General features: G+C 43.4%; 1 protein-coding gene across 7 annotated transcripts in view; it reads right to left on the bottom strand.

Annotated features, from left to right (window-relative positions):
- FLI1 (Fli-1 proto-oncogene, ETS transcription factor) overlaps window positions 1-24,152 on the bottom strand; it is an 89,509-nt gene that overhangs the window by 2,673 nt on the left and 62,684 nt on the right. For 4 of the 7 annotated variants that reach the window (XM_087763525.1, XM_087763523.1, XM_087763524.1 and 1 more), the window contains 5 exons: window positions 23,794-23,997; window positions 17,074-17,142; window positions 3,576-3,641; window positions 2,223-2,285; window positions 885-932 (listed from right to left, as the gene is read on the bottom strand). In XM_087763525.1, the coding sequence (XP_087619651.1) occupies window positions 885-932; window positions 2,223-2,285; window positions 3,576-3,641; window positions 17,074-17,142; window positions 23,794-23,997 (450 nt within the window). The remainder of the gene's footprint in view (window positions 1-884; window positions 933-2,222; window positions 2,286-3,575; window positions 3,642-17,073; window positions 17,143-23,793; window positions 23,998-24,152) is intronic. The other 3 variants (XM_087763527.1, XM_087763528.1, XM_087763529.1) reach the window with 3 other exon arrangements.

The raw sequence follows: 24,152 nt of genomic DNA, 5'->3' as shown, positions 1-24,152 counted from the left end.
GCTCCTTCAAGCCTTAGAAAGTCTTACGGAGAAATGGATAAACTGTTCCCAGCAAACAAGTTAGTCAACCCTTTGTTCTGTTCATGAGTTTGAGGTCAGATTAGATTTCATAATGGTCGCCTTTGGCCTTAAAATCTTCGGGCTATTCATAAACAGGCTTTTTCCCGAGCATACTGTTCTGCAAAATTTTTCACTGAATAGTTAACACAGTATATTTCAACTCTCAATTGCTTACTGTTTACCACAGATATTGTTTTGGATACCTACAGTTTTCTTTCCAGTTGGTCATCTGGGTTACATAAGATTATTTCTTCCCCAGACTAGAGGACTCCTAGTTTTATTCAGTGTGTTTATAGTAATAGTAAAGAGCTTTATGAGGATGTTTCCTTACAAGCATTCAATGTATACAAGTTTGCTTAGTTCAAGCAAGATTTACTCCAGGTCTTGTTCCCCAAAGTCAAGAATTGTTTTCTGCAGATGACATGCTAGGGACAGTTATTATGCGGTGACTTTCAGAGATGTTTTGTGCCTGCCATTCAGCTAATCCATAGCAGACAGTGAAAAACTAACCTGTACTGCAAATCTGAGAGACCAGCATTTAAGTCCCCTATAAAACTCTTCTTAGGGAATGCTGGTTTTGGGTAAGAACACTCAGGATGGTGATTTTGTCCTGACAAAGATGATGTTGCATCACTTTCCTCACTTTTCTGTAAGGATATTGCAAAAGCGCTTGTGAGAGCAGAGCTACTAAGGTCGATGGCTCTCACAGCCTACCCCAACGGCAGAGGACAACAGCTACTCATCCAGTACAGACTGGAGCAGTAGATCAGAAGGAAAGCTAACTCCTTTGATAATGGTGGTCTGAAATTTAAAGATTAACTCACCTGGATTGGCAAGACGGCTACTAGTGGGCCCCAGGATTTGATAGGGATCTAAAAACAATCACCCAACAAAAGCTATTTTAAAAAATGTTTCATCAAAAAGAAACAACAGTTCATTATTATTTATTCCAGAAACCAGTTCAAATTTGCATTTTCTTTCCTTACTCTTACTGCCTCTTCTAGGGCCTGGAACAGACCTGATGTGGTCCTTATTTCTTTTTTAGCAAACAACCACCAATTATTTATGGAATCCAAAATGGCACAGTGTTGCTGGCATTGGTTTCAGACTTGCCTGCTTTCAAAGTCTGTAATCTCTTTGGACATACCCTACACTTATGTGTCAACTAGAAAACATGAAACGTGAAAAAAAGAAGTGTGGGATAGCAGAACAGTAACAAATCAGGAGCAAATATGTTTCTCCCAATAAAAAGAGTTGGAGAGCAGATGAGATTTTCAAATTCACTTTTTAGCAGTCGATCTTGCTTCCCTCTGAGGTCAATTAAATGTTCACCCAACTCTCCCTTACTGAAGCAAACAGAGCATTAGAGAAATGAGAGTAACAGGAGTTTTGTCACTGGCTCCAATGAGGCTGAGTGTTTCTTGAAAACCCCACAATGCATTTATTAGCAATGAATTCCTTCCCTTTTTGTGGGGCCTCCTCAGCCCTAATCTTTACACTTCTCCTTTGCTTCGCTCTGGTTTTGGTGATTTGGATCTATAGCATTTGTTCGTGGATTGAATCGATGCCAAAAGAACCAACCCCCTAAAAAAAAAAAGGGATAGAAAGCAGCTGTGCAAAGCAGAGAAGGTGGTATTTAGCTTTTCAAAGGCCCCTTGGGAAACTAGCAGGAAACACTACTGCTCGCTGCCCAACAGGGTTTGCTTTTCTTATTTGGTTTTCTTTGACGCAGGGGAAGCCCCGTTGGTTCTGTTTGGACACACTTGCATTGAACATCACTGCAGCAGAGGTGAAGAGGTAAGGAGCAGACACTCCACCGCTGCAGCATAAACAGCTCCGTGCCCCTAACTGCTTCACGACCTATTACACGGCATGTCACGATGCTTCGAAGGAGATGCAACTGATCCTAGGCACTGCACATGACTCAGCTGAAACAAGGATCTTTCTTTTGAATGGGGAAGGACAATGCATAAAATAGAAAATGTTTGGAACAATTGCTGTCACTGCTCTGTCACAGTTGACTCATTATCCTGAGACTTCCCTGTAAAGCTCTGCCTGTTTGTCCTGTGCCCACGGTTGGTGCTGCTTGACACATTTATTCACCCAATCTAGTACAAATCTAATTACTTAGCAAACGCAGCAGGGACAAAATCAACAATTACCTGGCTGGGGCCGCTGCTGTTCTGTTGTCTTATTCACATTTTGCGTCCCTGCAACGGGAGGGCCTGTAAAGACAGAGAAAGATCTTATATGTACTAGAACAGAAGAGGAGGAATGAACAGTGAACAAGGCAAGTACAAGGTACATTGAACAGGAATAACAGCAGCTGGGATGGGAAAAGTTTTCTTACCCTAAGTGCTGATATTTCTGAAATCGCACTATAAAATTAAGAGATTTCACTAGAAATTAAAAATTTCACTGTAAAATGAAAATATGCAGAAAATATTATGTGGACACTTTATTAATTTTCTGTCTTTTATTGCAACTTAACTTCCATTCTAGTTTACATCCATGTTTTGAACAGAAAATTGGATTTTTTAAAATGTATCTGACCTTCTTCCATGTTGAAACTTTTTTCAATATTTTTTGGAAATGCAAACTCTTTTTTAAAGCAACCTTTTTATGCAAAAACTTTTGAGTTTATCAAAACAAACATTTTGTTGAAAATATCACAGCCATTTCTATAAATCGCTTCAACATTAACATCTGTTCCTCCTCGTCATATCATTTCTCATAACAGAAAACTATAACTCCAAGAACAGTCTTCACATTTAGTGTGTGCATCGTTCAGAAAGCTGTAAAGCAAAGGAAGTATAATCTGACAGCCAGGTTCTGGCACATTTATTGGCACCCGGTAGCATCTTATGGAGAGTCAATTATCCCCATCTTGCACTGCTGCACAGTGGAATATGCCCTGGCAGTGGAAGCAGGGGAGAGTGTGGCTTGGTATCAGCTGGTTATGTTATCTAGAATACAGTCTTTAGGGACAGGGAACTGATATTTCTAACGAGATGTCACCCAGAGTGCACTGTGAATTCAAGGACACTATAACACCAGTAAGAAACAAGAAGAGTTGTGTAAGTAGGGCTCATGCAGCAGGGGCCCTATCTGCCTGCTAGACTTTGTGTAGAGTCTTACTTTCTGAAAAGCAGTAAGAAACTCTCAGAATCTGCCCAAGCTGCCTATATTTGTCCCTAAAAAATTACACCAGACTACAGGCAGGTGGTTAACATGGAGTCTATGTTTGTATGGAGGATCTGCTCCTGGCCCCTTAAGCAAATCCGGAAAGTATTAGAGGTTTGTGCTGTCATCTTCAATACACAATTCAATAAAAAAAATATTTGTGTCAATTTCTATTTCTTTTCATAACATGTTCTAGCTCTTTTCTTACTGACTATCCCCAAATCTTTTGCCTTTCTGATGCTCATAACGCAAACCAGCCATGCCCGTCTTCTCCCACAGTCTCACTTTGATCTTCCATGGCAGAATTTGTGATTCCCATTGGGACAACTTACTTTTAGTGAGGTCAGAATTCATATTACTGCCCCATCCTGTTCTCCTGACTGCATCATAGGAGGGATCTAATGACAAAAGACAACAGGCACAGAGGGGTTGAAATCAACTCTTCCCAAAAAACCTTGCAAGAGTCTAGCTTTGTATCTTGGTCCCACCTGGCTTGGTATTATGCAGATGTATTATTTTTCCTGTCTCATATCCCTTGTGCTCCCTTGGCCCTCTCACAAAGGCAGCAGGCCGTAAATACAGCGGTTGGGACTATTTGGGCAGTGCTCGAGCCTGACGCATTCTGATCATGAAGTATAGTCATTGCACTCAATGGAGTTTAGAGTGTGACTCATCCTGTCCAAAAGGAGACCCCCTTTCTCTTATCCCAAGATGACAGAAGGCCTCAGGCAGAAAAAGAGGATGAGATGAACCCTTTTGTTATTTCACAGAAAATAAATAGCGACTTTAAAACCCAGGGAGGCCAAGGACTTGACACGCACAATAAGGAAGCTATTTTAAGGAGGGCGGAAAGGGGAAAAAGCATCCTCTCAAGTGAAATTCAAAATGCCCCTCTGACCATGCCGCTGGAGAGGATTGAGCACTGCCTCGTGCCCTGTTGGGCTGCACAGCGCAGCGGGGCTGCGCAGCTCCCTGCGGAAACATCCCAGGCACTTGCACATTCCTCCCGGCACTGGGAAAGCCGCTGCAGCTTTGAAATTACAGCCTTCGAGTTATTGGCATGAAAAGGAAAACAGAGAAGGGACGGGAGAGGGAAGGGGAGGGGAAGAGAGGGAGAGAAAGAGGAGGAGGGAAGAGAGGGGAATGGGGGAAAATAGAGCTCATGTAATCTGCCTGTTTTTATTTTTATTTTACTTATTTGTTTTTTCCCTTTTTACTAGAAACCGCAAACCCCACTGCAAATAGATCAGACTGAAAAACAAACCGCTACGGTTTCAGCCTGGTACAAAGAGTGCGATGGGAGAGCTCTGAAAGAGGGAGGCGGCAGCCCCAGCCACGCTGTCCCCAGAAGGGAGCCCTGTCCCTGCTCCCGTGGCTGGGCAAGGAGCAGCAGGGCTGGAAACGGGCTCGCAGCCTGGTGCTGCCGGGGAACTCGATCCCCAAGCTCAGTCCTCAGCAGTTGTCAGTGTTGTAAATAAGATGCTATTTGCACGGGTGGCATTTTCCTTGCTGGAAACCCATCGTGCAAATCCTAACTTAATCTGAGGGCACCCGGAGCTTGGGCTGCTGCTCTGTCAGTGACTGAAATCAGGAGAGCAGAGATGAGGTCTGAAAAGCCACTGGCTTTTCCCATGTCCTCTTTGCAGCCAGCCTCTGCTTTCATTTCTCCCCTGGGATATCCTTCAGAAGCATTACAACTAGAGCTATTAGAGCAATGTTTTGGGAAATATTTTGAAAAAAACATGAGAGTTCTGCATTGAGACAGGCAAAACTTCAGAAATTTCCACCGATTGAGATGCTAATGTACATTTTGGTTAGCTCAATCAGAAACAGTTTTGCCATTTAAGTAACTTTAATGGAAATGTCACTTACATGGTGATCCTGTTAAAAAGAAAGGTAGCGATTAATTTTCCAAAAATTATTTTCCAATTGGGGAAAAAAATTCCATTCCGAAAAGCAGCAGAACTCATTGAAAATTTTCAATTTTCTCTGACTCTTTTGGGTCAGATAATTGACCAAAGTGAATCAACTTCTACAAATGGGTTGGTCGATTCAGATGCATCAATGTGTTTTGAGTAAATAAATAGGCCATCATCTGGATAGATGATCCTCCTCCTCCTCGTCCTCCTCCTCCTCCAGATGGAGAAACTTGGTCACAGAGGAGGAGCCTGCTTTGCTCACAGTGTCACAGAAAGAGTGTAAAATGCATCTCCTGAGGGTTTTTTTAAGCAATAAGTGCCAATATTGCAATCAGATGTGCTGAGCAGGTATGTACTGCTATGGCTGCTCGGGCTTTACAGGATCAAGGCTTGGTTCTCCAGAGAAATTTGGTTAAGCCTGGTCAAAATTATTGTTCAAAACCTCTCTGAATAGGTTTCCTTGTAGCATACGTTTTAGGATGTAAAACGTCAGCCTGGAAGGATGGTGTGCATGTGACTCAGCCCAGGTTTAATCCAGGTTTAGCGTACCTCAGATGAGCCCCTTTGCCTCAGTTTTCTGGATTATGGAGTCTGGATTATGGAGTGAAGTGTGGGCATATATAGGGGCAGCTACGCTTGTGTTGTTAGGATGAGACTTAGCTCTGAGTGTGACTTTGCAATGGCAAGAAGGGTTAAATACGATAGTTAGCAATAGAGGCGTTGCTATTGAAACAATGTGTTCACTCAGCTAGTGCAAGTTTCCAACTCTTTCTCTCCCTCTCAAAAAAAAAAAAGTCCAAATCCACTAAGCTATTTTTGTTTTGTTTTCACAAAAATCCGTGCAACATAAAAGAACCACACCAGCCCTCCCGGCTTCCAGGCCCAGACTCTAAAGCTGAACGTGTTTAAAACAAAATGGAAAAGGCAGAGCCAGGGAACCTATCCAGAGACTCGAGTTTCTGCAAAAACAATATCATTCTCAGGACCTGACGCCCAGTGGCTCGAAGAGATCCTACAGAACTCCAGCCAGACGGTTAGTTACAGGGAGAGTCTTATCTGTCATTAAAACCACTTGGGTTTTGCACCAAAACTTTGCCGCGCTATGGAAAGTCAGTTAAAAGACTTGGACTGAGGTCTTCTTGTGGTGTAAATCAGCAAATAGCTACGCTGAAGTTAGGGGCAAATTTATACCAGCTAAGGATCAGGTCCCCAAGTCTGTTTTAGACTTAAAAGGCCCAGTGGAACAACAGTCCTATGACAAATGTGTGTTCAATACAAAATGGAATTAAAGAGCAGAAAATAAATCATAGATGCTTTCAAGAAATGTCATTCTGCAGCTGTCTGGTTTATGTCCAGAAATTCCCCAGAATGAATGCATACTCTATTATGAGTAAGGTAAAGGATATTAATAATGCTTTGCACTTTCACAGCACCTTTCAACTAAGGATCTCACAGCTTTGCAAACATTCACACTCACAGCGCGCCTGGGAAGAAGGTTAAATATAATTTTATTTATTTACATGCATAAATGCACTTTACTCAGGCTTTAGCTGCCTTTTCCAGATGAAGTGGCTTTCCCAGAAATCAGACTGTGTGGAACAGACTGCATAGCATTGGTCTCCGGACCCCTTCTAACCTTGGTCTATACTTTCTCACCCCAAATCCTCCCTCGGCTCCTACCTTGCCACCCTCTGTGCCATTTGGAAGTTCTCATCCTTTGCTGTGCAACTCCCCTTTCAAAGTCTATTGATTCCTCTGGAATTAGATGTAAGTCAGAAATAACACAGCAGTGAAACAGCCTGCTAGGCTATGCAGAAGGCTGAGAAAAGGCTTAGAACATGGCAAAATTAGCAAGATCAAGACTGGGCATTAGGTAGGCTGTCCTGTAAAGTTCAAGAGATGAGCTAAATTATCCAAACCTCTGCAGTTTCTTCTTGTCAAACTGTCTGGTGCAACAAAGGAAGGACTTGATGTGGGGAAGAAACTGAGGAGCGTGTCCCAGGGATCCCCTGGCTGAGCCTGTGGGACACGGAGGAGGAGAACGGCTGCACGTTGTGCTGTGTAAGTGTAGGAGGTATGGCACTGCAATCGGGAAGGTAAGACAGGCTCAACTGAACCACCAGTCCAGCTTTACAGACCTGCCCCCCCATCTCACAACTTGAGTGCTACTTTGCTCCTGTTCCCCATACCTCTGGATCATATTTAGTCTAAACAGACTTAAGAGGCTCAAATATTGCTGTGGGCTAGGCACAGGAACGCACAGACTCATTTCCCTAGGAAACCGGGCTTAAAATCCCCAAGCAGATTTCCACACCACAGCAAAGGCCATCCCAGATGCCTAGCAGTCCTTTCAGCTTGAATGCAGTCCAATGAACAAGCCATTAGGGAATCTGTGTTTAAGATATGATGTATTAGAGAGCAAACCCTCTCCGATAAGCTTTTAAAAAAGTTCTTAAAATTTTTTTTTTTAAATGGTGTTTTATAAATCTGAAAGCTTGGGACAGACGGGAGAAGCAAGGCGGGGGGGATTTCAGCTGAACAATAGGCTCACAGTCCCTGTGCTTCCTGAGCTGCTCGGTGAGTGCTGACAGCCCCTTCATGCTGCTCTCTCCGTAGGAGCTTTTGCAGTCAAACCAGATTCAGGCACTATTTTGTGCTACCAGCCTTGATAAGGCTTTCCAGGAGAACAACAGGCACTGGGCCTGTAATACCCTCATTTGTCAGGCCTTTTTGTTCTAGGATGGATACAGCGGGGCTGGGTCATTTATGGACTAAATGCTTTATAGGCACTATAGGGGAATCTTATTTGAAATGCCGTCTATGCTGGCATAGCGCCCTTAATTGCAAGCAAGGCTGGGAAGGAACAGCACGGCGTGTTTATCGTGTTCACGGCATCACTGGCAGCAGCAGCAGCTCTTTTCCAGCCAGGCACTGTCTGCTTTATGAACTGCCGGGTCTCACTGTCAAGGTGCGGAGTGACTGGTCTGAGCATTAGCTCCCTCTGTCAGACCCGTGGGCAGCGTCATGCCTGGGTTAACTTTTGTAGAAGATGTCTGGGGAAATACACGTGCAGCAAACTTGCGGGGGTGTCTAGGTTCCCCAGCATGGTAGGTGCTAAGCAATAGAAAGAGCCCACCAATCTCTGCCTAATGGAGTTGATGCCTCCAAGGAGATTAGGAAGCCAAAGGATGGAAAGTGGCTTGTCCTAAGTCATGGGGGCAGAGCCAGGAAGAAAATAAAGGTAAGTCTCCCAAGCCTCAGTGAACTGTCTGACCGCTTACTAACACTGCCTCCATTTCCCTTGGAAGCACACTGCCAGGCTCTGACCAAGGCTGACTTGCTGACTCAGCTGGATAATAACAACAGCAACGAGCGTAGTCATTTAGCCATCTTCTGTTGGATTCCTTACCACAGCTTCTTGGGGTGCTTTACAAAAATATGTCATATCACCCCAGTTCATGTGATGGAAAAACCCCCAAACCTGAAATACAGAAGGAAGTGCTCCTGAATAGCCTGTCTTATTTGGTTAGGGAGCATAGGCACTATATTTCCAGACAGGACTTGGCCTTACAGATTTCAGTGAAGCAAATCAGGGGAAGGAGAAGGCTGCAAATCTGAAGCAGGCTATGGGATCCATGGGATTCTCCATGCAGAACACAGTCTGGTTTTTGCAATGAGTCCTTCTGCTTCAGTAGGAAGAAAGGATCCTGGCTTGGTGGCTGGAATTTAAATTAGCTTCTCTAAATGGGGAAAGCAGAACCAGGTGTCCTAGGGGATCCAGACTTGTGATTAATCTAAGCGGTCACTTGGGGTCTATTTTGCGGCAACCACTTTATAGGGAGAGAGAGAAAGGAGGGCATAGGACCTCACTGCTTTTCCTCCTGAAGTGAGGTTGTGTGTGGTGGCTCGGACTGGCACTATTCTGGTATCTTGGAAAGGTCCCAACGTAGGCGCATGGGAACAAAAAACACTACTGCTGCAAACCAAACATGTAAGCAAGGCCTGCCAAGCTGCTGAGCGTCCAGCCCTCACACTCCTGTCATTTAACCTCCTGGAGATCGCATTGAAGAGGTGGAGTTGTGTTTAAAGCCAGTTGGAGAGAAGAAACCTAGACTGTGGGTTTCTGGAGGGGCGAGGAAGCCAAAAACACCTCCAACTCCTCCTAGAAACATTAGACGCATTGTTTTAAATGATGGCAGCAAACACAAAGGTTGTAGAGTCTGTAAGATTCTTCCTGGGCCCACTCTGGCTCCAAGTATATGGGCTAAATGCTCAATACATTCAGTGCAAAACCTTACAATGTCGGCAGCAAGAGATTTGCTTAGATACAGTTTTTCCGAGCACAAAGCTGTGAAGGCTCTGGATGCCATCATTTGTCTGCAGGAGGTTTGACAGTGTGTGGCAGAGATGGTGGAACAGGACGAGAAAGCAGAGCAGAGTATCAGGAGTCCTCTGGCCTTTTCAAACAGCTACAAGCGGTGGCTCATGTAAACCAGCAATTGGCTTCCCTTAACATTTAGCCCCATGGCATACGCCCGGGTATGAGTTACACGGGTGTCCTAACTGTATACACTGAGACCCTGAAGTCTCACCCACAGTATCATTTGTTTTGCAATGAATTACTTTTCAGTGTACTATTTCTGCTAATTAAAACAATTGCTTAGCACGTACACCATATGTCATGCTGTATGTCATTCACAGCCACTATTACTATGACTGTTCTCATGATTGCGTAAGACTTTCCAGTGCCTTCAAGCACCAAACACATTCGTTTCTGCTTCAGGACCACAATGTCCTGCTCTTTGTGCTAAAGAATCGCCAGTACAGGGATCATATGTGGAATTAAGTAATTCTAAGTCTCTCCACTAAGAGGAAGCACCTAGCTGAGTGCAGATTAATTTCAAAATAACTTCTACTCTACATTATCAGACTATTTGATTATTTCACAACTGAAAAAAAAATTGTCAAACATCTCTACATTGCTATTAACCTGTTTTACAGATGAGGAACTGACACAAAGAGCAAAGTCCAGGCTTGGAACAACATTAGTTTTTGACTTGAAGTCAACTCAAACCAAGTGAGAAGGGACTGACTGCTGTATTTACATAAGAAACCTGTTGCAGAGCATGGACATGAATAACAGGTTTAACGTGGGAAATCTCTGAAAGTAGCTGAGAGCCCAGTTATGCATTGCTATCCTTATGGAAATACAGATCAGAGCAATCAAACATTTCCGATTTAACTCCTATTCTAGATCCAGTGTTGGATTAAGGTACCGTGGCTGAAGCCCACTTATTTCCAGCGTCAGACGGGATCTGTAGCTTAACATAGTGCATGCACAGAACTAGGATTCGGGATTTTCAAAGGGGACTCATTCAGCTTGCACAGACAGGGCTGTTCGTCGGCTAGTCCTGGTCCCTTCTGAAGCAGGTCACTCCAGCTTGAGACCTGTGATCCCTCCCTCATTAGACTTCGCCTGGCAGGGTGACACGAAGGAGCTCCTACACGCCACAGCTCTAGCGCCTGGCGCTCAGCTCTCCCACTCGGAGGAGGGCTCTGGCTTCCAAAATTTGGAGTCACTCCCTGTTTGCTCTGAGCCATAGGCGACAGCCCCCAGTTGTGCAAGTGTGACTAGAAAAACATCCCAGAGCCATGCAGCGGTGGAAGTTCCTGATTCACATCTGAGTTACCCTGTGCAACGCTTACAAAGACACATTATGAAGAAAAGGAGGAAGCAATGAGAATTTTTGTTGTTGTTGTTGCTTTTTTTAATATCAGCAGCAGAAGTCCCAATGCACAGTGCATGGAGAGTGAAGCATGTGTCCTAAGAATCCCTCCCAGAGCCAGCTTTGCAAAGCAGTCACTTCCCAGTCAACATACATGTCACTGAGCTACGCGGGGCTGCAGACACGAAGAGCCACATGCAGACAGGCATGCTACGAGCAAAATCGCAGACGCATAATTGCACATTCCGAAAGGCGCGTTTCTGAGCACCCTCTGCGCACGTATATATACATTCATCCAAAACACACATACGAGTGTGCACAAATATGCAAACAGCACTGTGCATATTTTACCCCCCAGCACACAGTGGGGTAAAACCCCAAAAAGAGTTAATGTGCTTGCAGTTTGCACTTATTGAAAGCTACACAAATGCAGAAGTAAAGAAAAAGAAATGCATATTCACAGAGAAAAAAGCTAGACGCAGCAATATACACATAACAGAAAAGGGAAGGGAAGACACACATGCGCAGACGTTGCAGCTAGCATTTTTACAGCATTTGCCCATTTAACTCATTATCAGGAAACAAAATTAGTCTTGTCTTAGGAAACAGCCAAAGCGCTTCCAAGAGCTTTCCACAGGAGGGACTGCACCCCAGCAAACGTGTAACCCCCCCCAACATGTGCAATAACATTGCTTGCAGTGCACCCTAGGCAAAAAAATAATAGCTCTTTTGCTGGGAGAAAAGGAAGGATAATGGTTACTTAGAAAGTGCTCCAGACAAGCTGTCAGGTTGAATTCAGAGAACTGGAGTCTACTCTGGGACAGCGCTGGCTCAGGGTGATCCCTTGTGAGTTGGGTTTCCTGCCTGCTACAGCTTAAAGACAACGATTCTTTGTTTCCAGTTTTTCTGGTGAAAAAACACACGCCTGCCTCCGAAGAGGGTCAGGGAGAAAGCAGACAAAACACTAACTCTGGAATTTCAAAGGAAAACAATTAAAAAAAAAGAAAGAAAAAAAGAAAAATCCAAGAGCGCTAGCTACTGTCTCTCCTGAAATCATAAATCCCTGGTTTGGCCACACAGTCGCAATAAGAGAAGCACCAAAAAAGCCTCCCCTTTTTCTGCTACGGAGCTAAAAATGGATATTTCATCACCAGGCACGCAAATATGTACAGACAATTAAGAGGGCATAAAGCTGCAACTGCTTTTTCTCTGACATGACTGAGACTGGAGGGTTTATAACCTTTGCTGTGAACAAGGGGCCTTACTGACACACTCGAAAGAAGGGTTTACTGAAACTGGTCAATATTTTTCACTTGACAACCTTTTAGACCTGAAAAATGGCCTTTTCAAGAGAAGAATTTTATGCAGGAATTTGAGACTTTTTCCTGTGGGAACCGTGCTTATGCAATCGTGCTGCCTGTGGTCTCTTTGCCCCTCTCTCCAGTCCCCAAAACCTGTCACCCAAAATTGTCACTGAATTGGCCAAGCGGGAGAGATGAGTTTTAAAGAGTTCCTTTAAACCGCTGGGGAAAGAGGGGACAGATCACAGCCTGGACTGCGAGAAAAGCAGCTGCACAGACTCATATTTTGTTAGGGAACCTGTGTGAGAGAGATCGTATTAATGCTCCAACACCAGAAAACTCTCTCCCTTAGGGGCTCACAACGCAGATGGGTACAAACCCACGGGAAACCACTCTTCGTGAGTTTCAGAGCTCACTGGTTTGTTTATCTTCTTAAATTTGCCAACAACCGAACAAAACATACAAGCAAACACACCTTATACCCAAACATCCATGTTGTTCACACAAACACTTTTATAATGCAAACATAAACACGTAATAGCCACAAACTACATCCTTGTAATTCATGTTCTACATCCATATTCATGTATTCAGATACATATTTCTTCCCTCTTTGAAAATGCAGATAGCACATCAGCTTTTCCTGTGTTCTGCTTGAGTTTAGGTTGGATTTATGAGACTTTGGGCTAGGGCTGGTTTATCGCTTTTCTAAGCTAACTTATATTGCCTTAGGCTGAGCCTGACGTATGCAGAGGACAGTGCTGGAAGATAAAGAGCTGTGCTGAATCCAGATTTTTAAACAAGATCAAACCTGTAATTTGGAAGCAAACAGCCATGCATAATCGCTCCATTAAATTCTCACGCGTGATGCACGGGTGTAGCCCTTACCAGCAGAGCCTTCCTTCGTCCCACCCTGCCACCTCACTGCAGCAATGCCCACCTCACTGCCTATCAGCACATACTACACAGCACCAGATATACCACACCGGACACTCCCACCTGCCTGTTTAGACACGTGCAATTTCACACATCAACACGTCATGATTCTGCCTCTTTGGAAACTGCCAGCGCTGTCCTCCTTGAGTTCAAACCCTGCGCAGCATTTAGGCTTGTATATTAAACACGCAAGTTACACAGACCCCAACATGCTTAAAAGTAAGCGTAGACTTTAAAAATGTGTTGGACTGAGGCCAGAATGCTTACAACCATGCGAGGGACAGGCCTTTGGCCTCCTAAATGATGTTGTATGTGAATGTACTTTCCATTTCCCTGTGGAAACCTACTTAAAACGACACCATTCTGAAGGCAAGCAATTTAAAATCTCCACAGACTTGGGCAGATAATGTAGTCTCAGATTCTTCTCCCATGTTTCCAGTACCTACAGTAGGTCAGTCACTGCTCCGAAGAGCCACGGAAAATGAAACAGACCATCTCTCCAGTGGAGCGCCAGGAGTGGGACACAAATCTTTCCATTCAGCAATGAGAGCAACCTCGTTTCATTTTGCAGAAAATTGTTCTCTAGCCAAAAAATACTGGTGATTTTCATTAGAGCAATTTATTTCTCAAAGGCAGCTGAAGACAATTTGTACCAATGACGCTAAATACCATACTTTTGAGTGTTTATGAGGCTGAGAAGCAAAGAAACTCAGGCAACAAGAGTCCTTTGAGCACGACAAGGTTTCTACCTATCCGATCTGAGAACAAAATGATATGCTTTGTGCACCAGCTGTGTAAGTTTACAGTATCTGTTTCTGCTACGAAAGCAGTTTAACTCTCCTAAAGCAGTGCTACAGGTTCTTCTGTATGCAGAGCTGGCATTACAGAAGAGAAGTGAGAGGGCAGAAAATAGAAGGGAAAAAGGGAGTAAAGTCTGCAGCTGCAACCAGCTGAGGAGGTTCTCCCTCCAGAGCCACAGACGAAACTCAGTCCTGTGACAGCAGTGGTGCCCTTGCCAGCGTGGGCCACGGGTCCAATGGTGCCCTGCGCTCCTGGGTGACACCATCCTTGCTGTGGCTGCAGAGCACACCCGGCTATGTCTGTAACAAGTTCGGGAGGGAGCAGAGCCGTATGCTGCATCTGAAACATCTGCACCTGTCTCTGTTGCAGCCATACCTTTTTTTGCCATGTAGGTTCTTTTTTACAGTATGCGGATGGGATACGTTGTATAAAGCATAGCCTGTGCAAAAAGCATTCATTTCTCCCTGGAATTTGCACAAGCGGGTTATTTGCATTAGATATGTGATCTTAGAGAACGTACAAGAAAAATTACAGGAGGATTGAAGAAAATAGTATTTTCTCCTGTCTCTGACATGTATTGTGCTATTTCATCACCTCCTCCTGCTTCTGAACCCTCAAGGGAAGGCAGTTAGAAAAATTTGTTTTTATTCACAGGCATAGAGAGAAGAAATATTTACAGGATTAGTAGATTCAAGATGCGTTAACATAAAGAAAAATGTTTCCTCTTTTGAGAAGTTAAGGAGATGAGACAATACTTATAAAAAATCATGATTTTTAACCTGAAATGCCTTTTCCAAAAGAATATCATTGTCTTGAACACAGCCCATTAAAAAACCTTAAAAGGAAGCAAGGAAAATCTTGTTGCCTAACAGACTAGACCGAGGCTGAGGAATTCCAAGTCCGGTTTTACGTTCATCACGAGTTTCTTCTGCGATATTGGACAAGACACTTCACTCTGCTCCCCCAATTCCTTATCTGTCAGCCTGTCATGTTCACATGTGCCTTATCCTGTCGTCTTATCTCGTGAATCAGTTACAGTGGGTTGAAGTGGGTTGGTTTATCCTAGAACAGTATTCAGGCATCAAATGAATGCAGAGGAAATTTATGCATTGTAGGAAGAAATGGATGAGGAATACATGGGATTTCAACATTTCGATGCTAGTTCTTCATTTTTATTTGACTGTCCCATGGGTGTGTTTTGTCCTTTATTGACACATGATGAAAGTACCATGTAAAGTTAAGAACACCTAGCTGACAGAAATCAAATGCAAACTTCTGTCAGCTGCACTAAAGAAACACACACGAGGGCAGTAAAAATGGAGGAGGAGGAACATTTTTTCCCTCAAATTTCTTTCTGCTTGAGTGACTCTAGGTCCCACTTGCAAAGATGAAGGGCATAAAAAAACCAGAGGACTGCAATTTTACACAGAGAGTTTCTTTTTAATAAAAAAAAATTGCAGCTTTCTTCCTTTTATTTTTAGCAACCACCTGGCTTGAGACAGAAAGAGCAGTCTTGGATGTGCGTGTATGTTTATGGGGGAAATTGTGGAGGAACACATGCATGTGTGTCTGCTTTATTCAAATAGGAGCAAGCCTAGCTTTTGTTAATTTTAAATAGATGACTGTTAGCACCAAAATAGTCACAGAAAAGCCTGAATGGCTTCGTCTCTGTAATGCACCATGTTTTATCAACTCATGCTGGTCTCGTAAAAAGAGAGCATCATGCGAGGGAACAGACAGCTCAAGTGGATAGTTACATGCTGGACAAAAGAGGCTGCTGTAAAAACCAGCACTGATATTGTGTCCAGGGTCCAAGACAGATGCCGGAGATGAAATGCAGCGTGGTGCAATGAGAAAAAAGTGTTGGCTCTAAGAGCAGTGCTAGTCAATGAAGCAGCCAGACACACCATGCAGAAGCTTGTTAAATGTGTGACCTCAGTTTGCCATAGCCTTTCAGTGAAATGGGGGATTTTGTCTCTCCAGCTGCTTAAATAAAAGACTTTCTGCCTTTTCCCACTATTCTTTGAAATGCAAACTTGTGGCTCATCAATGAAGCCATGTTCTCCTGAAAAGCACAGAAATATTTATATACTAGGTGAGGAAACTGTCTCGGCATGAGAGCAGACTGCTTCTAGGTGGGTTCTCTCATATGACAGACATGAGATTTCACACTTTTCCCAGAAGCTTTTCAAATGGAGGAGCTGAACACAGTTCAGTGAACGAAACCAATGTTCCTGCAGTTACACAAAGGGAAAGGAAGACCAAACTCAAGGCTTCTATTCCTACACAGTAAGTTATAGAGCGCAGGACCAGATTTTTGGTCTTAAACAACCTATTTGGCCTTTAGCAATTCAACTCTCCGACTGTGACTTAGTGTCTTACCTAGATAAGGGATGTGCATCACACCCATCACACCAACTCCCATAATTTTATTGTGACTGAGAATCCCGTTTTTCATTAAAAATAAGAAAAAGGAATAGGACTGTAGCTGCAAAGGAAAACCTGAAAAACCTGACTGAAGGATATGCAAACAACTCAAAAGCCTGAAGGAGCCTCAAGTGTGTTATTAACTTTTAAACTTCAAGGTTTCTAAGCCCCATCCACATGATCAGAATTTCTAATAAATTAAAAATTTGGTGTTATTTGAAAAAGAAAATGAAAGTGTCAAAAAGATACACTTGGTCTTCCTTGCTGGTTAAAAGCAGCTGACAGATTCATGAATGGTTGTGGAAGACCTGAGTGGCCTTTATTCAGTAGTGGACTTTATTGTAAGAAAATTTTATCCTTTCCACTATGAACTCATTCAGAGAGAAACAGTGTCTCAGTCCTTGCTGTGTATCTGACATTTCAAACTGTTTCACATGAAGAACAGAAAATACACCATTAGTTCATCAACTCAGTAATACACAAATGTGAAAACAACAGATATACATTCTATACCACAACGCTGGCTGGAGAAGCAGAGATGTGATTTTCAGGATGGACGGAGCTGCAAATTGTGAATTATTCCATTTTAACCATGCTATGCATGCATAGGAGATCAGAACACTTTCATGCCAAAGATATTATTAAAAAGGTCTAGTTTTAACCCAGTCGAAAACATCGTGAGAGCACAGGAAGCCAGGACATTATATGCAAAAGACTGACCTTCTTTGGTGGCAAGACGTGAGGAAGCTTCTGTGTGGGATGGAGTATTGTAGACCAGCAGTGAGCTACCTATAATGAAAAGAAAAGGAGTTATTGCAGTTTGAATGCACTCTGCCAGTGGGGAACCATGCAGGCAGGTAGAAAATGCTATCACTAGGATCTAAAGACCAAATTTTTCAGACAATTAGGCACACGTTTTCTATGATGGGTACGAAATTCTTTTAAAAGCTTGATAGCTGTATGTCACACATGTGCTACTGTTTCTCCACTTGCAAATCAAAATACATTTGCCTCTTTCACTGAGCACCTTGATGTCCTCTGTTGAAACCTGATATAAAAGGATGAGTTTGTATAGTACATTTATCACAGCAGAGCCTCTAGAAATTACTATGGCACAGATTGTATTACAGGATAAGGAAGAAGCTTTCCTCTCTCTCTAGCTGTGATAGAGAAATTTCCTGTTTGAGGAATACACCGTAGAAGTGACATGAATTGCACTGTCAGGATCTGAACATTTTTAGTGTCTCACATGCTTGGGTTTGGGCCAACGGCTGCAAAAATCTCACTGGTATTCCAGCATCTCCCATGCTTTGTGGAGTTTGAAAAGAGCTTTCTTGGTTCAGAGTGGCCTTTCCATCCAGCTGCACCTGAAACAAAACTATTCAAGAGGAGCGCAAAAAAGATCCCTTTGGAAGGGTCTTTGTTTTGCAGTCTATAGTGGAAATGTTCCTTTCTAAGCATTGTACTTTGACTCTCCTGCAAACTCCTCTGGAAATGGAGGAAGAGGCCCTGTGAGCTCTTGGAAGCCAGCGTGTAATATACATTTCATGGTTGTCTAGTTATATGTGTTTACCCTACATAATCTTCTACGCTCACCTTTCCTACAGCTCTTTTTGAAAAAATTTCCACTGCATCAGGTGGTGACATTGATAACAAGGCCCAGGGCCCTTCTTGGTAGGCACCGATGATGTGAACGGGAGCAGGGCAGCAATCTGGTGTGGATCGGTATGGATGAGAAGGGCTTTTACAGACACTTTCTGCTATTCATATCTACACATCCCTCTCTTCAGTGAGATTCTGTCCCATTTAAGGTGCTCAGTCCTAAGCAACACACAGCAAACAGTACAGATTTCTGTATATGCTATGCTGACCCTGAGCATCCCCAGATTCTTTGGCAGGGCTAAGAATACCTCTTTTGCAGGTACTATAATACTAACTGATTAGGATCTTGTGACTAAGCCATGCAGTCTCCACATTCCTCTAATCCACATGATCCCAAATAACACTGACCTCACTTGCCCCTCAGTAGTATTCACAGTATGTCTCACTTTCCTGTGAGAGCTGAGGATTAGGCAGTTCGCTGCCAGAAGTAATAGCCATTGCAGGTGCTGGATCTTATTAGCCCTCTGTTCCTATGGATTTCTTTTCTTCCCCGAATGCAAACAAAGCCAAAGACGTGCACAAGCCAGCATGTACACCGAGGTAGAAGGTGTTGGAAAACAAAGCCTGCTCGTAGGGAGTGGAGGATGGATGCTGCAAGGGAGGGGATGTTTCAAAAGACCCGCATGGATAACATGGTAAACTAGGCGGGAAGGAGTTTAAAGGGATCCCAAGGGTACCTTTACTGTGCACGATGTAGGTAACCAAAGTGATTGGCTTAAAGATTTAGAGAGATTCGCTGGTCTTTTGCTGCTGCTGGAGGAATTGCAACAGCTTTGTCCACCTAACTCATGTTTTCATCAGATGGTTTCTGGCTTTGGCATTTCTTTCTTGAATATCTGTGGGGAAACTCCTGTCCACCGCACTTTCCTTTTCAGGCTATTTGAAGTAGATCCTGAATGCAACGCCCAGCCGAGTTTGCCCCAGACAGGGAAGTGCTGGGGAATTCAGAAACACAGTTTTCTATGACTAAATAGGCTGCAAATGCCTGGTTGCACTGACTGGCTGAGGAGGTGGGGGTGGGGTGATGAATAGCGCTGAACAAGCCTGTATGATCAACCTATAGCTACTTTACGCTAAAAAATGCAGCCCAAGTCACTGGAAAGGGACGGCGCCTCCCCCAGTTTAATTGCTAAAAGTTCTCACCTTTGCCCGACAGTCTGAGGTTTCTGGTGGGAACACCACAGAAAAGGAAATGTGTTTCCTATTAAGGGTTTTGAATGAAGGAGGAGAAAGCCAGAGACACAGCTCAGGACAGAGAGAAGCAGACAGACAGACAGAGGCCAGGCTGCTCCCTCCCTTACTCATTCTTGGGCAAAACTTTGGCTGCGATGAATTTTGTTCTTATTCCCCCTTCCCCTCACTGGGTCAGTGACACCTTAGATTATATCAGCTCTTTCTCGAAACACTGGTATTATTAATAAAGTGCAAGGCTGTTCTCCTATAATTAATATTAAACATGTTGTCTCATGGTTCCTCCCACCTTTTTCTTTCTTCTTTTATTTCCCTTGTATTAATTAAAAAGGAAGATGGAAAAGGAATGAAAACCAGAGCAGGAGAGTTTATTCCCCTAAAGTCTTCCTTTTCACAAGGCAGCTCATCCTTTTGAGATGCAGGAATATCTTGGTTTCACAATCTTGAAGTCTATTTAACCTGGAATTCTTTTTTATCCTGACTTTCTGAAGGCCATATGGCCTTCCCTCCACATCTGGTGGTAGAATAAGGGTTCTGCTGCATTTAGCAGTATAGTTTTGTTTGGCATTAATATATGGCTCGAAACCACAAAGCAGTTTTCTGCTTCTGCTTCTCACCACAGTCTCATTCTTTCCCCTTCAGGCTCTTTTCATTTGTACACACCACACACAACTGACCCCCGATAACTAGAGAGGAAAAGGACGGGAGGTGACAGTTCAGGCTTCTTTTGATGTTCATCCCAAACATAGCATGAAAACATTCAAATCTCCCTTCCCACTGGCCACCGGGCGAATGGAGAGATCCACCAGGCAGACTGTGTTTGAAAAAGATAACCGGCACAGCAGTCAGTCAGTCTGGAGTCCAAAGGTGCAGGGGGACGAAAAAGAAGAAAAGGCCAAGGCATGGCTTCACAATTTCAGAGAGGAAACTGGAAGAAACACTTAAAGAACGATAATTGTTTGAGGTGGGGGGACAGTAAGTTCCCTGAAAAAACTACTGGGGGGTGTTTTGAGAGAGTCCAAAGGATAGAGTGTGCGCTGCACCACTGGGCTCTGCAAGTCTGAAAGCTCCTAAAGATCAGAGACATCTGAATTCCTGACTCCTTCAATAGGTTACGGAAACAGGAAACAACTGCACAATTCTGATCCAGACCTAAGTTTTGCCTGAAGACTAAAGGTGCTGTGATATGAGTCTGATTTAGTCTCGACTATATTAAATAACTCACCTGAACCTTCTATCTCCAAAACTAAGATTGAGCTTTTGTTGAGGCCTTGCAGATGTTACCGGTTTATATTTTCAATCTGGACTCAGATGTGCCAAAATAATGTACTTTATAGTCAGTTTTAAGAATGCTTTCACTCTGATCAGGAGCATAAAATGTTGAAAACCTTCTGAGGAAGCTAATTTTCAGGGGGTTTCCTTGCCTGTCTAGCAAACGGGCTCCGAAAGTTCAGATCAGCTTTGTTTCTTGGAAAACAAACACTGAAGTTTAGGATTCACTAGTCATCACTTGTCCAGCTTAACCTCCTGAGAGGATGAACACCTTTCAAGAGAGAGACTGGGCAGATGTAATCTAGCCTATAGATCTGCAATTCCCCAAAGCTCTCCTGTGTTTTGTTGCCATCACATATTCTCCACCCTAAGCAGGAGCAGAGCTGGATGTCTCTGAAACAACCAACCTTACAGAAGGGGAAAATTCATGAAAAAAGACCATCTCCCCATGGCACTGAGCTCAGAGGCTCGGCACTAAACATCCGCTGGAAATCGGTCTGGAAAAACAATAAGCTCCTTTCGAAGGCGTTACTCCGTGAGGGAGTTAACCAGCAGTCCAGAAACCAGACTGTCATTAGGCAGCACTAGGAACAGCTGCACGGAAAGGAATGCTCTTCAGAGGCTGCCCGACCTCCACTCAGACAGGAGCTTGCTTTAATAAGGACAGCACTCGCATGACGTCTTAGAGCAGCCCAACGGGCTGAACAGAGAGAAATTTATAATCGTAAAAGCTGGGGATGGACTGGGATTGAATTCTTCTTTCGTATGCATCCACGTAAAATTAGAATAGCTAATTTGTCTGAATCCAGCAAAGTTGCTCAGGTTTTGCACGAGCTTAATAGCATAGAAATCATTGTAGGCATTCCCCTGGCAGAATATTATATTTTCATGATTATTATTCATAGAATCACAGAATCGTTAAGGTTGGAAAAGACCCTTAAGATCATCGAGTCCAACCGTTAACCTATCACTACCAAGTCCACCACTATACCATGTCCTCGATGCATTCAGCATGCATTGCAGCAGCACTTAAATGTTGCAACTACATTAGGACTCCACGGTGCTGGGTCTTGAGAGACATGAGACACAAGCCCTGTTCCACAGATTTGCCACCTCAAAAGACAAGACCAACACGAAGGCAGGATTACTAGCTCCATTTTACAGAAAGTAAAACTGAAGCACAGAGGAACTGAGGCAAAGGTTCATCCCTCCTAATTTCAGGCATTTAAAGGTGATGTGTGAACCAGGGGACTACTGTCCTGAATTTCAACATGCCCTGTTGCTTCTTTTCTATAAACAGAGACCAGTGTGACCAGAGTTGTAATGCAGGGACTTCAGGTATCTAAAGGCAGGTAGGATCAATCAGGAATTTGCTCCCGAACAAATGGACAGCAGCAAATGGTAAAGGTGGCAACTGAATCCAGGTCTTCAGATTTATGCCATGAGAGCAAGGATGCAATTCCTCTGAATCTCTCTTTGAACACCCCAAGTAATGGGATCCCTAACACTCGAGACTATCAGCGAAGATGCTGTCTGGAGCTAAGGCAACAGAAGAATTCAACTCTTCTGCCAACCTTTTCAAATTCAGCCTGGTTCTTTAATTCAAAAACCATACAACTCCTTCTTCGTCTCTTTCTGTCAATTCTCAAGTCTTATCAATAAGACAATTTAAGTGTCTCACTTGAGTATTTATCTTGTGGGAATTTAAAAACATTTCCGGTTACAAAGCGTCTGATTTGCCCAGCCAAAGTCAGCAGGTTTGGCCAAAGCAGCACTGGCTTCACAAAACTGCCTTACGATTTCCCGTAAAAGTGTGTAATTCTGTATGCAAACCTTACTTAGAAAGTTACTTTGCGTCTGCAATAATCTTGAAGTGTTCTGTGAACCAGCAGCTCTTTGCTGATGAAACAGGATGAAATTTGCAAGTTATTTTGGATGGGAAATTATTTTATTGTGAAGTCACAAGGAACAAAAACTGTTCAAATCCAACAATTCGGTTATTTGTTGTGAATCATTTCCTTGGCTTGACTTCTCAAAAAAAATAAAGGTGGGGCTTACAGAGGCACCCATCTGTGATCTAACTCTTGTCCCACTGTAATCTGTAAAACTCCCACTGATTTTAGCAGAGGCAGGGAAAGACCAGCGCTGACCAGCTTTGAAGAAACACCCTAAATAAATGCAGCCTCCCTGCTTTATTGCACTGGCCAGATGGAGACATCTTCAGCTGCCTTTACATCACAATTTGATTTCCCAGTGGAGACAATACACTTTTTGCTTTCTCTTGCTCCTCTCCCACCTCACTTTATGGCACTTTCTCCTGATTTTTCAGTCCTCAAATAATTATACTTCTACAAAAGCTGTTTCACTTGAAAAAATACTGGAGCATGTGGGATATAGTTCCAGTTCTCTGGCCTCATCATAACACAATTATCCTTAGCACACTTTTGTGAAGAAAGGAAATGCTTTTACCTCCATTTTATAGATGACGGGGAGATGTTTGGAAGCTAAGGACATGCTCATGGTCACACAGGAAGTCCTAGAAAGGTCCGAACCTAAGACTCCTGGCCTCAAGAGTGTGTGCTAATGATAATGTGGTCATTCCTGTTTGGGCTGCTGTACTATGCTTTTCCAGAAAGCTCAGAAGACTGCTCACAGCTTCTGTCTTAGGGGTTTAATACAGCAAAAAGGAGTATTGGATCCACCACATACTCTAGTGTGGGACAAAGAGTAGCAATAGAGGTTCAGCAAAACTTGTTCTTTGAGTACTAGGTCATTTGCACGATGTCTGCTTCAGCGCTTTCACATTTGGGAAATTGCTCTTGCATTTTTTCCTCTTTCCAACAAATCTGGGCCTCCAGGAACACAGAAAATCTCCAACTCTGGCCAGTTGTGGGTCCTATTCTGAAGCAGTCTTTACCAGAAACCTTGGGGGAAAGTGCACAGCCGTCTAACTGCAAAGTTATGGAATAAATTTGCCCGTGACCCATCACTTAATGTTCGGTTTAATCTCCACAGCAAATTTATGTATTTTTATCATATAGCCACAGCTGTTTTTATTATCTGTAAGACTATCTAATCTTCTTAAGAGTCCTGCTCATAGCACCACTAACTCCATCTAAGTTAAAATTAACTTTCCAACCCACTTTTTATTCCTCTCTTCCTTGTTTGCTCTCTCTGCTTGCCTTTCTCTGTTCTTTTTCCCTCATCCTTGCTACTATTTATCCTGCAAGAAGAGCCCTAGAAGTTCCATACTCATGGCAGCTTATCCTATCAGCATGTCACGCCAGGGCTGGGATGAGTCAGGGCAATACTTACTTTCCCTGAGGTAACTGAGGTGAGACAACAGAACTTCTGTGTTGTAGACGGAGGTGGTTCGGAGGAAGTCATCCTTGTTCATTTTGCAGAGCTCCTTGCCATCCATATTCTGGAAGATGGTGGTGTCAATCTCCATTAATCCATACTCCTTTATGGCCCATTCCAGCCACTGGCGCACATGTTCCTGGGTCCATAGGGTAGGATCTGGCAGAAAAGCACAAAGGATGGTAACACTATGCACAAACCTCAAGCCTCTAGCACTCACTGTAGCCCAGGCAAAGCATTAACCATTGTTTCCACAACCAAATGGATTTAATTTACTGATTCCAACGCATTTTGCCAAGATGAACAAGTACTGT

Source organism: Nipponia nippon, unplaced genomic scaffold (assembly GCF_047370975.1).
Source record: "Nipponia nippon isolate SJK-2023a ecotype South Korea unplaced genomic scaffold, ASM4737097v1 scaffold_28, whole genome shotgun sequence".
NCBI classification, from domain to species: Eukaryota; Metazoa; Chordata; class Aves; order Pelecaniformes; family Threskiornithidae; genus Nipponia; species Nipponia nippon.
The sequence above is the reverse complement of the archived record's forward strand: the minus strand, read 5'-3'. Positions and strand labels throughout refer to the sequence as shown.